Source organism: Colias croceus, chromosome 4 (assembly GCF_905220415.1).
Source record: "Colias croceus chromosome 4, ilColCroc2.1".
Taxonomy (NCBI): domain Eukaryota; kingdom Metazoa; phylum Arthropoda; class Insecta; order Lepidoptera; family Pieridae; genus Colias; species Colias croceus.
In genome coordinates, this window is record NC_059540.1 from 7,467,573 (window position 1) to 7,480,088 (window position 12,516).

At 35.1% G+C, this 12,516-nt stretch overlaps 2 protein-coding genes across 3 annotated transcripts; both read right to left on the bottom strand.

Moving 5' to 3' along the window:
• Positions 1–778: 778 nt before the first annotated feature.
• LOC123690907 (RNA-binding protein cabeza-like) lies at positions 779–6,615 on the bottom strand. The gene is made up of 7 exons (XM_045635037.1): positions 6,447–6,615; positions 6,177–6,365; positions 5,706–6,096; positions 4,049–4,080; positions 2,423–2,565; positions 1,507–2,156; positions 779–1,307 (listed from the first exon to the last, which is right to left on the bottom strand). Exons 1-7 carry the CDS (start codon positions 6,454–6,456, stop codon positions 1,280–1,282), a joined length of 1,443 nt encoding a protein of 480 aa, XP_045490993.1. The 5' UTR covers positions 6,457–6,615; the 3' UTR covers positions 779–1,279.
• Positions 6,616–7,986: 1,371 nt separating this feature from the next.
• Positions 7,987–11,762, bottom strand: LOC123691504 (polymerase delta-interacting protein 3-like). 2 transcript variants are annotated; one of them, XM_045635927.1, is made up of 8 exons: positions 11,557–11,762; positions 11,250–11,421; positions 10,620–10,698; positions 10,373–10,492; positions 9,706–9,862; positions 9,445–9,619; positions 9,067–9,242; positions 7,987–8,177 (listed from the first exon to the last, which is right to left on the bottom strand). In XM_045635927.1, exons 1-8 carry the CDS (start codon positions 11,622–11,624, stop codon positions 8,087–8,089), a joined length of 1,038 nt encoding a protein of 345 aa, XP_045491883.1. In that variant the 5' UTR covers positions 11,625–11,762; the 3' UTR covers positions 7,987–8,086. The 2 variants fall into 2 exon arrangements, with proteins under 2 accessions (XP_045491883.1, XP_045491882.1); XM_045635926.1 differs by having other exon boundaries at positions 11,250–11,430; positions 11,557–11,761.
• Positions 11,763–12,516: the final 754 nt, after the last annotated feature.

Consider the following 12,516-nt stretch of genomic DNA (forward strand, 5'->3'; position numbering starts at 1 on the left):
TTTTCCCTAATAAATTCATAAAAACGCACGAGCGCAATATTATCACCGTGCAACAATTAACCAAATATGAACCTACATAATATTGTCGTGGCCATATCGTAGATTTGCTTATTTCATGAAACGATTGACCACATCACACCATGATGTGGTTTGAGCAGATCAATGATAAGAAATCGTTTCTCGATGGTCTACTAAACGTACGTGTTTTTCATGAAATGATCAAAACTTTGTATTGAGCAAATTACGATATGGCCACGAAACACATGCTGAATTTTTAAGCATTTTCAGAGCGAGCGGCGTGCATCGTAAATACCTCTCAATTTACTCATAAATCAAACCTAACTCGCCTACCACGGCAACGAAAAATATTCAGTTACTAATGAAGAGATCATCGCAGCACGTGAAATTAATTTCACGTATAACTTCGAAAATAAATGTGGCTAATAGCAGTTAATAGATTGCACATGTCTACTATTTTTAGGCTATTGTACTGATATTCTGATAATGGTGTTCAGTTCAGTAGCTGTTCGTTTAAAGAAACCTATAAATTATTATTATTAAAATATAGATAATATAGAAACTAATGTTTTGGAGAGGAAACTTTCGTGTTGTAATGTTTAGAAACAAACGTATTTGACCTATTTAAAAAAATCTTTCACCACTAGAAGGCTACTTTTTTATCTCAAGTGCATACGGGCGAAGCCAGGACAAACAGCTAGTACATAATACATACTTACATACACAGTCAAGGTTCCATGAAAAAATAAAACAAAAGGAATTGTGGAATACGTATTTATTAAAACACAAAAGAATTATACCTAATACAGATATTCTAATAAATCTTAGCTAAATTGACCATAAGATATTATTAATAATAATTATTTAGGTTTGTATCAGCGTGTCTCAAATTGATTTTATCTCCTAGTCTTAGTGTAATATTTTATTAAAAGCGTGTTCATTATGTAAATAATATTACATAATATTGGGAGTTTACTGTGTTGGTACAGAACTGATTTCTAATATAAAATACAATCTATTAATATAGATGAATTTGAGGAAAAAATTTGTGGAAAGATTAGTATATTTTTTACTTTTACATAAAACTTAAATTACGTTTAAACCACAGTCTTATATTGCTTACAATTGAGATATTAATGTTCTCTTAGAAAATAGGCTCTATATGTCCAGTAAACAAAACAAATTCATTTCAATCTGTACCAACTCAGTTATTTCAAATCTGTCAAGAATCTATCTTACATCAGTCAAGAAAACTTAATAACTAATACGGCCGTTGTCTGTCTCTGCCACTGTAACAAAAAATAAGATAAATAAGTAAATGATCACGAAAAAAACAAAATACGTATTTAGTTTGATACTTTTCGTAATAATGGATTTAACTTGATACTTTCCGATAACCATGAACAATGGGGACGCGCAATTAGTATTTTATATAGGAAAAAGAAAATTGTTACGATAGTGTAAATGGAATGAGACATAAATACTGACCCTCCGTCGCCTCGCATGGCGCCGCCGCTGGAGCCACGGTCGCCCGAGCCCCTGCGGTCGCCGGAGCGATCCGAGCCGCGGTCGGGGCGACCGCCCCAGCCGCCGCCGCGTCCCCCGCCGCCGCCGCCCCCGCGCCCCCCGCCGCCGCGCCCGCCCCGCCCGGGGGGACCGCCCCCGCGTCCTCCGCCTGACGGCGGGCCGCCGCCGCCGCCACCACCGCCGGGCTTCTCTTCGTTGCATCTGTTGCACGACTTCCTCCAGGAGAAGTTGGTGTTGCCGCAGCTGGGGTTGGGGCACCTCCAGTCGCCCTCGCGGTTGCCGGACGGCGGGCCGCTGCCCCCGCCGCCACCGCCCCTGCCCCCGCGCGGCGGGCCGCCCCCACCGCCTCCTCCGCCGCCGCCGCCCCGACCGCCGCGGAAGCCACCACCACCGCCGCCGCCGCCGCCACCTTTGCCTCCGGCCCACGTATTTTGCCGCTGGGCGAGGGACACTTTAATTGTGGTTCCGTTGAACTCCTTTCCGTCGAACCATTGAATAGCAGAGGAAGCGGCGTTGGAATCTTCGTATGTTACGGTAGCTTCTCCCTTCGGCTGTCCCGTCGCTTTATCTTTATACATCCATACCTTAGGCCTCTGTGTCTTTTTATCAGTCTGAAAAGACAATAATACAGAATATTATATAAATAACTAGCTGCGCTCCGCAATTCCACCCGCGTGGTCTTCTGTTGATCTTAGCGTGATGATATAAAGATTAAAGGGTTATAGCCTTGCCTTCCTTGATAAATAGGCTATCCAACTCTAAAAAAATTTTTCAAAACGGATCACTACTTCTTGAGATTAGCGCGTTTAAAGTATATATAGTATAGATGTCTATGAAATGTCTTAACATACGAGATATAAATTTTTATTTCTCTTACTTTTATAATACCGATAGCTCCAAAATGCTGACACAATTCTTCTTCAGTAGTCTCTGGATTCATGCCTTGAATGAAGACAGTGTCTTCTTGGGTCACCATATCACCTCCACCACCCCTGTCTCCGCCATAGCCACCGCCGCCTCCTATATATTAAATAAGTTTAATAAAATAATATAACGAAAACGCTATTACAACGTTTCTAGCTTGCATCGACCTTAAAGCAGAAGATTTTACTATTCGTGATATGAAACATTTTAACACCTTTGTTACGATTATTAAAAAAAAAATATTTTTAAGAATATCAACAGCGATAAAATAAACCTGTAATTGTTACAGTATAACCTTGGTATAAAATAGTAGATAACAAAAATACCATATAGCTATGTTTAACTGACCAGAAAATTGCGCATGTTAACACTATTGTAGAAGATTAGGGCTGCCAAAAATATAGTCAGTGGAACACCATTGGAGATCCTTTGATTCATAAAAATAATTTGGGTTCAACATGACGACTGATACGGCAACAACGCATATTTTACATCAACGCGCAATTATATAACATCCTATATGCAAGTTTTGTACAAGATTACCTTATCTTGTACAAAGCCCTAAATAAGGTTTGTAATATGCCCAAGTGGTTCCGTAAGGACGTCGCGTCGTCAATGATATAAACATATATCCAATGAACAGAGGATATATTAAACACACCATAATATATTATTCAATCAAACTAATGGATATACCAATATATATATATTTTATTCATGTGACGATGGATTGCTTCCGGTAGAATTCCAATTAAACAACCATCCTGCTCAATTGTTTCCTCTTCTTCTCATATCATATGAATAATTGTGTATAAAAATTAACCACTTAGATTGATTAATTGCGAATACGTTTTTTTTTACAAATATGACGATGATGTATCGCTACTTATTGAAATAACCCAAACTCCTTAATATAGTAGGTACCGAATTGCCTTCCTACATAACCTCAAAATCTCTCCACATTTCAGTCAAGGTAGTTTAACGCCGTAGTCATTACCATAAATTTTTATCTGACATAGTTATGATTATATGAACACTGAATTCATATGGTTTGTCTAACAGTCAGAATAATGGAATATGTACTACACTACGCCACAAAACCTCATAACCATATGTGCAATATTTTAAAGTTCACATAAAAATACCACCTGCACCTTGTTGGTTTATAGCTTAAAGTTAACTTCCAAGTGCACAAAAAATTATCTTTCCATCTGAATTATTTCGTATTGTCCAGATATATGTATCCTTTTAATTACACCAGTTTATATACACATGTCGACAATTAAAAATAAATAGTTTCACATTTTTGGTAACAAATAATTAATAGATCAACACACTTAAATATAGAAATGACTGAATTCACCAATTATTTTTTGATACTATTAGTATTTTTATTATTTATTATAACTAATGTTTTGCCTGTGAAATACCTATGTAAATTTAAATGTATGTTGAAGAGCTTATTTGCTCGGAGGTAGTATAACACTATCAATATGTAATACGACAAATTTGGCAGCCCTTATGTTTACAAATTAAAAATATAACAAAAGCACCACTCGTTAGTTATGAGGAGCTTTACCTTTATTATAACCACCCCCCCTGCCGCCGCCACTATAACAATAAAACACCATTTAGTTCACACTGGCAGGTTGGGGGCACACTGAATGAAGCGCGTAGCACACCTAAGGTCCATTTTTAGTGACCTCATTCCATAATGTGGGTCCTTTTCTTTACCATAATGAAAAACCTTGAAAACCTTAGAATTTTTGGTTGACAACAACAGCATACAATAAAACATATGTAGACACAAAGGTAGACACATGCAGAATTCTATTTCACTTGAAAAAGTGTACAAAATTAGTGAATTCCATTTTGAAGAAGCAAATAATAGTAATTCAAGGTAGAACAAAATGTTTATTTGTAGCGTTATGTATAAGTTTAAATAATAAAAAATGTAAACAGCAAAGTTCACGGTATATACTTTTAAAAGTATAACTTTTTGTGATTTAAAATTTTTAAAGCCTATTCAATCTCCAGTGGTATCCGCTACCGCCGAGAAAGCAGTATTCCGATGATGATATCACTGTAGTTTGAATAGGTTTACTTGTTATAAAATGTAACACTTTTTCAAGATGGAATATATATCTTCACTATAGACGAAAGCTTGCATTTTTAAAACACAAATATTGCACATATTTGATGTTTGAAATTTTTGCAGATTATTATAAATTATAACTGTTTTATAAATGCAAACTAGTCAAATATAAAATCTCAACCATACCCATAGAAGAATTAAGATAAGTTTCTCTTGCTGTAACATAATTGGTCTTGTAAACATTTTTAATACAAACATAATTGAAAGCAAACAAAAATAATCCCTTACTGCATGAAGAACGTAATATAGATTAACGTAAATACAACAAAATTTTAGAGGCATAGTCCCTTAGATCCCTCTAATTGCCATTTATCAGCAAAGGACAACATGTGAGTTTATATTGAAGGATATTATGATATTCAATGATATTTTTGTCCTTTGCATACAAGACAGTTCAATAAAACATTTCAAATTATAACAATATGATATATGCATTAACCATCATGAAGCAGAAGACAATGTGAGATTAAAAAAAAACTTTGTTGTGTAGTTAGAAGTACTCACTACCATAATTACTTATGAAAGAATATATATGTGAAAAGCTAGAGGTACATTAATTAAAACCACATATTCCTGTTTTACCTCTATGTAGGTACCTTATCTATGTATAGCCTGAATAGCATAACTACAAGAACCATTTAAACATATATGACTTTTGTGTTAAATTGTTGATTATGTAATAAATATTAATTACACCTTAATCTAAGTTAATCTTGCTGCTTGTAAACCAACTAAACTTTTTTTTAATTCCTCCTTCTAAGTAGATGAATTTCTAAATAAGTCTCCACTAACCCATTGAGCCCCGAGCGGCCCGATCTGGCCACGACACAATAGATTTTCTATTGTGTCTGTGATTCCGGGGGCTGAGTTATCACCCTTTTATAAAATAAACCAAAAACCAAACTAAAGTAATAATTTTCCATTTTGCCCTGACACTATCATTTGCAAACTTTTGATGTATAGTGCTCAAATAAAATTGTTCTATTTTACATTAAAATTTGCTTAATGTGATGCTTTTTATTTATGTTTTAAATCCATCCTATATTCCTTAATTTAATATGTAAAATTAGGTAATGCTTACCCATATCCACCATCTCTATTCCCCCCGTCTCTATTATAGCTTGATCGGTCTCCGCCATAGCCTCTATCACCACCACTTGAGTAACCGCTCCCACGGTCGCCGCCGCCACCATAGCTGGAGCCACCGCTTCTGTCACTTCCTCCGTAACTCCCACTTCCACGATCATTGTTTCCATAGCCTCCCCCGCTGCGCTCATTGCTTCCATAGCTCCCACCGCGGTCACTACCGCCATAATTACTGCCTCCACGGTCACTTCCACTTCCACTCACATTGTAGCTGCTATTACCGCTACCGTTGCGGTCAAATCCACTACCACCACCGCCTCCATAATTTGATCCAAAATTTTGCTGTCCATAATTATTTTCCTGACTGCCGTAGCTTCCACTACCTCCTAAAAATAACAAATACGTGAAACATATTTCTATATAACTTATTATAACGAATTCAACACAATAATTAGTAGATACATACCCCCGCCAGAACTCGGTTGACTCCACGCTTGGTTAGTATTTTGACCACCAGCTCCATAATTTCCTGGAGTATAATTACCAGGCTGTTGTTGAGGTGCGCTGTAATTACTGTCACCAGAGCCTAAGGACGGAGGTGGCATTGAATATTGACCTCCATAGGATCCACTGCCATAGTCCGACGATGCGTACGCTAAAAGCAAAAACCCCACGTTTTTTAGCCTCCTAACATGAAGTTATGTGTACTTTTGGAAGATAAAATAATTGCACTTACGATCACCCATGATTTTGTTTAGTGAATTAATACAATGAAGAATTTCAATAATTAAAAATCAATACCATTCTTTACAAATAAAAACCACACTAGACGCGATTAGTCGTAAACCGCAAAGAAATGATTATTGCAAAATTCAATATGGAGAACGGAAATACGCAAGACGCGTCAGTCTGTGGTCTAAGTTTCTAGTACTCTATGGTTGGTAATAGTAAAAAAAACGGTTTTAGTGGTTTTACTATTACTAAAACCGGAAATTCATTAAATTTTTAAAATGAATACCAATCTCATTTTTAAATATTATTGACTACATATAATTTATATAAATATAATATTTTGAATTTATTATAAGTATTATAAAGAATGTATTATTATTTTAAATACAAATATATTTTTAGGATCGAAGGCTAAGATAAGGTGCGAAGATCTTACAAAAAACCTTTTCTAACAAAAAATTCTCATAAAATAAATGCTGTAATAATTAGGTTTCTTACCACTGATTGTTCTTTCTTCTTCTTTCTTGGTTCTTATAGCGGCCGTACACGGGCAGCTCGGGCAGTTAGGGGCTGAGCGACGTACACGGACTGCTCGAGCGGTCGGTCGTACTGCTCGATCGGTTGGTCGTAGTGCTCGAGCGGTCGGTCGTATTGCTCGAGCTGTCGGCTGTCGCTCCACAACCAACCGCGCAGTTGACGGCTTGAAGCCATAGATAATACTGGCTTGAAGCGGTCATGTGCAGTTCGAGCAGTCATGTGTACGGCAGTGAATGAGACATTCACATCACCATCACATCACATAGTTCATTGCGCGGTCTCAACTGCTTGAAGCGGTCTGTGTACGACCGGCTTTACTCTCTTCTACCGTATATATTTTACTTGCTGCTCCGCGCGGTTTCACCCCCGTGGCTCCACTCCTGTTGTTCGTAGCGTGATGATATATATAATATAGCCTATAACCTTCCTCGATAAACGGGCTATCTATCACCGAAAGAATTTTTCAAATCGGACCAGTAGTTCCCGATATTAGCACGTTCAAACAAACAAACAAACTCTTCAGCTTTATAATATTATATATAACTTCATGTGACTTTTTATACGATTATTGAAAATTATTTTTAGTTTTTAATACTTTTGTTAGTTACTGGTCATGATAGTTTTCTTTTAAAAATATTTTTATTATTTCAAGAGTGTCCATTAATTCTGGACACCTGTATAAACAAAGCATTTAACCTATTAAGGCTGGTTGCAGAGCTTGACCGACCATCAGTGCGTACGACAGTCGCGCTTGTCATATGTATGGAAATTCATAAAACCGTTTATAACTAGACCGACCATACGCACGCGTATTGTCATGCGCATTAGAGTCATAGTCGTACAATTGTTGATGCGTATCGTCAGGACCGATGGTACGCACTGACGGTCGGTCAAGCTCTGCAACCAGCCTAAAGGCTTCAGCCTTTCTTTCTTGCTTAACCACCTCCATTTGCTCCATAAATAGGTTAATAATTATTTTAGGGGAATGGGGGAGTAAAAAAATAGAATCGATTTTAATTGTTTATTTTTTAATCATACATTATCAATTAATATCAAAAGACAAAATGCGTGCAAAAAGCCTGCCTACTTACGTCGCCAGTCTTAACTCTAGAAGTGACTAAAGAGCACTTTATGAAAAGTCGATAAATCCGGTTCTACGGTGGAATTGCTGCTTATTAGAGCTGGTTTCGAACTGCTTCTATAAAAACAAAGTACACAAACAATTATTGATTTAGATTAAAAAGGCGACAAAAATCTTAGCCCCTTTAATACTATTTCACATGGTCACACTCACATTAAATCTTTATTTATGAATTTATGATACTTACAAGATTTGTTACATTTGACTGAGGTTCAAATTCAAAAAAAAGGATACGAAAATTTTACCCCCTATATATATGAGCTATCGCGCAAGACTAACTTTTGTCTCTTCAACTATTTTGTCTCTCCCATCAATATAAATAAACATAGTTGCGGAGACAAAAGTTGCTCTTGCGCGCTAGCTCTTATTATTTACGACTATCTAACAACATTTTCTCTTAAATATTTTAATCTAATAGTGATCCGCCCGCCCTAATTTATCTTCGAATATTATAAAAACCGTTTAACGAAATTGGTTCAGCTATTCTCGAGATTTGTGCTTAGCAATAAATTGAGCGTCATTTTTATATGTATTATAGATTGTTCATGTTTTAGTGAAACAATAATCTATAATATAAAAATGAATCGCAAAATGTGTTGGTAAGCGCAAAACTCGAGAACAACTGAACCGATTTCGTTAATTCTTTTTTTATTACATTTCTTGAAGTACGAGGATGGATCTTATGGAGAGAAAACGTAAAAATGTACCACGGGCGAAGCCGGGGCGGACCGCTAGTTCTGAATATATTTCTTATGTGCATGTGTTTGTCACTGAAATCCAAAAAACTGGGTTGATTTTAATTAAATTCAATTATGGATTTGGAAATGGTTTAGATTTAAATTTTAATTCTAATTAAATTTAAAAACACAATCAAAGCCAGGGGCATATTCTAGTATTTTAGAAAAAAAATCACTAAAAATACATCATATTTTTACCAAATACTTACTTGGATGTAGTTCTCGGAGTGACAAGGAGGCAGTTCATGGGTTGGCCATCCAATTGTCGATTATGATACAAGTCCACAGCTCTCTGTGCATCTTCCAGACTTTTATATATTACCTCAGCAGTACCAGGTCTAACGAGACGAGATTCTAGCATACCACCAACATCATCAAATAATTCCTAAAACAAATAATAGTTTTCACATAATATATCAAAAGTACATTACAATGCTAATGTCAGGAATATCAGGCTATGGTCAAAAGGTACAACAGCATTCAAAAATGTAGTAAATGGGAGAAAAAGCCTTTGAAAGCAAACAAAATTGGATGGATAAAATATACTATAGAATTATATAAAAGAAGATAATGTCCATTGTCCATACCTTTATGTCACCTCCTGTAACAGTATTGCGTAAATTGCTAACAATAATTCTGTATTCAAGAGGAGGTTTTTCAATATCCTCTTCAGATTTTTCCATACGCAAAGCTGCCATAGGTCGTTTTTTTAGAATTGACGGTGGTCTTGGTGGACTTATCTCTCTTTCCCTGATTGCCATCCTAAAAATAATAAAATTAAAATCCCAAACAAATAAAAAAAGAAATAGTTATGTTGATGCCTTGTCATGTTTATAAAAATTCTTTACCTCTGGTTGTCACTGTTGTGTGCTATTATTTTCAGCTGTAGGCTAGCTTTTCTATTGGATAATATGGGTGCAGGATTGTAATCTTCACCCATAGGATCATCAATGATTTCAAGATCATTCTCTATGGTACGCACTATAGGCTTTATCGGTAACTTGGCTACAAAACAAAATGCAGTTTATACTAAAATATTAAAAAAATTGTAAATATTATGAAAACAAATTCAGTACTTTCAAAAATTTTTTATAGTATATATAAATTATTCATAACAACACAGAATATGGGGCACTGCTATGACAGGACCTAACCCAAGGCACAAAAGTGGGATATCTTAACACGCTTTAAATTGTTGGCTGCCTTGATAAATTTATTTAAAAGTTTGGTATGCTATATAGATAAGCATTACCTTTTCCATTTTTTTTTGTTTTATTACTATAAGATAGTAAGTTTTATACTTTGGCACCTTTCAGAAATAAGGCACCTTTAAGAAATATTTTTAACATAATCATATGCTAATTATTTAGTGAATTAACAGCAATATAATTATGTTTATTATCTTAAAAATATTTATGTGCAAAAATAATAAATATAATTATATAAATGGCTGGGACCATCCTATATCCCCAAACAATATAAGAAAGTTATAATATATAATGGAATATATCTTACGCAAAGAAGTTGAAGCAAATGTTCTTTCTTCTAAAAATCTTTGATTATTTCTTTGTTTCCTTCCTAAGTTTTTATTTTGTAAGGGTTGATATACAACTTGACGAGACGGGTCTGTAAAAACTGTAAATGAAATTATAAATATTATGTAAAAGAATGTAGAACAATGCATTTATATGTGCAAATGTTATATATTATATTAGAATAAAAATTTTAATAAAAAAAAAAAACAAATAAGAATATAACTCACGTCTATCTCTTTTTATATATGTTTTCATTGGCCTCTGCTTGTTTTGTATTCCATGTGATCCTGATGGTTTATTTGAAGCCTGACAAAAAATGTGGTAAATTACAGTAAGTTGTCATATTATATACCCATCAGATATCCATAAGGATTACTGGTAGCCTAAAATACTTATATTCAATTTTCCAATTGTTTTTAAATTACTTTCTTGTGTAATAATATATTTAAGCAAATAAATAATTTTGTTATATATAGTATATACTCTTAGATCTGCATCAGATTTCCTAACAAATTGAACATTTAATAATCACTACATAGTTTAAACAAAGTCGCTTTCTCTGTCCCTATGTCCCTCTGTATGCTTAAATCTTTAAAACTACGCAACGGATTTTGATGCGGATTTTTTAAATAGATAGAGTGATTCAAGAGGAAGGTTTTAGTATATAATTTAGAACATAATTAAAACATGTTCTGTTCAAATTTGTAATGAATTCAAATAAGACTGTGCAACATATAACCCCTAGTGTCAACATACATCATCACTTTGAGAAGAAGTAAACCTTTACCAATAATTTCTAACTTCCTGACTGTGAAAATGTGTTAAAAAAATTACTCAAAAATTCTAAACATTTATACCTTTTTCGCCCTCAATTGTTGTAATTTTAATCGAGCATCCTTTTGTTTAGCTAGTTCAGCTAATTTTTCTCTTGCATCTCTAATTTGAGTCCTTTTCTTAGAGACGATTTTATTCCTAGCATCAATTATATCTAGATTTAATACCCGAGGTCCTTTTGGTTTGCCGGTTTTTCTGAAATTACTATTTTGACAATAGAGATTGGCACCACAAAAATGAATGTCTACAAGTTTTAAAAACATACAATGTAAAGTATTTATTGAGTTTTACAAAAATTCTTTGCGTTTTAACGATTTTTTAAAAACGTACCTATTTTGATTTCCTCGTTTCTTTTTTTGTATTATATCATCTAAGCTCATATCTACATACGATGCCATCTTTTACCTAGAAGGACACCTTTGTAACTGTATTTTCACCAAAGGCAAATTGCAACTTTTATGAAGATCTGAATATTATTCCATAGGACTACACTCTACAGAAAATCCAAACAGACTTGAGGTTTTCATATATATAAAAAAGTACTCTGTGCTTGAGGTTGAGCCTTCAGGCTTCAAGTTTCAACATCCTATAAATGTCAAAATCACAGAGTGTAATATTGTGTAATATCCACAATATCCACAGAGCTCGTAATTGCTCCACAGATAACTATATATTAGTCAGAATTGCTCCGAGCCACAGAGCAAGTATACTGAACACAGATTAGTTTCTCTGTCTACGACAGATTAGGAAATAAACCGGAAATAGATTATATATTGGATGGAATCTTTTTATATTGACGTGACAACGTCTTATAAATTGGTTTGCCGGGTGACACTTCAAGAAACTGCTTTACGCTCCGCTCACGTTATGCGCTCACTGTGTGCGCTCACAATGAGAGCGAGTGAGAGGCACGCGTCCCTTCCACTCGGGCATGGTTAGCCCGCCTAAGAGCGAGAGAGACAGACATAAAAAGTCGTTGTCACGTAAAACTTTCGCCCGTATACCGACTTTACAGGCAACCAATTTTTTTTTAAACTAGGATTTTATCCGTGTTTTCCAATTACAGAGTACATTAATTATAGAGCATATATTATAATGTGACTCAGTGGCGCACAATGCCAAATTTAAAGGGGTAAAATAAAAATTCTGTCACTGAGTTGGCATCGATTGCACGGATCACGCGCATTACTTTTAAGAGTGCTCGATTGTGCGAAGCGTTGCTGTAGTTCAGGGTTTCTCAAACTTTCAGCTCTACGAACCCCTGTTAAGATTTCCAGGTAACAGCGACAG

Coding starts and splice junctions, on each gene's coding strand:
- LOC123690907 (XM_045635037.1), bottom strand. Junction 4,081..5,705: donor AATAGAGATGGTGGATATGG/GTAAGCATTACC, acceptor TTATTGTTATAG/TGGCGGCGGCAGGGGGGGTG. Junction 2,566..4,048: donor GGGGGGTGGTTATAATAAAG/GTAAAGCTCCTC, acceptor TTTAATATATAG/GAGGCGGCGGTGGCTATGGC.
- LOC123691504 (XM_045635926.1), bottom strand. CDS start 11,624: ATGGCATCGTATGTAGATATGAGCTTAGATGATATAATACAAAAAAAG. Junction 10,699..11,249: donor AACAATTGAGGGCGAAAAAG/GTATAAATGTTT, acceptor ATTTTTTGTCAG/GCTTCAAATAAACCATCAGG. Junction 9,243..9,444: donor TTACAGGAGGTGACATAAAG/GTATGGACAATG, acceptor TATTTGTTTTAG/GAATTATTTGATGATGTTGG.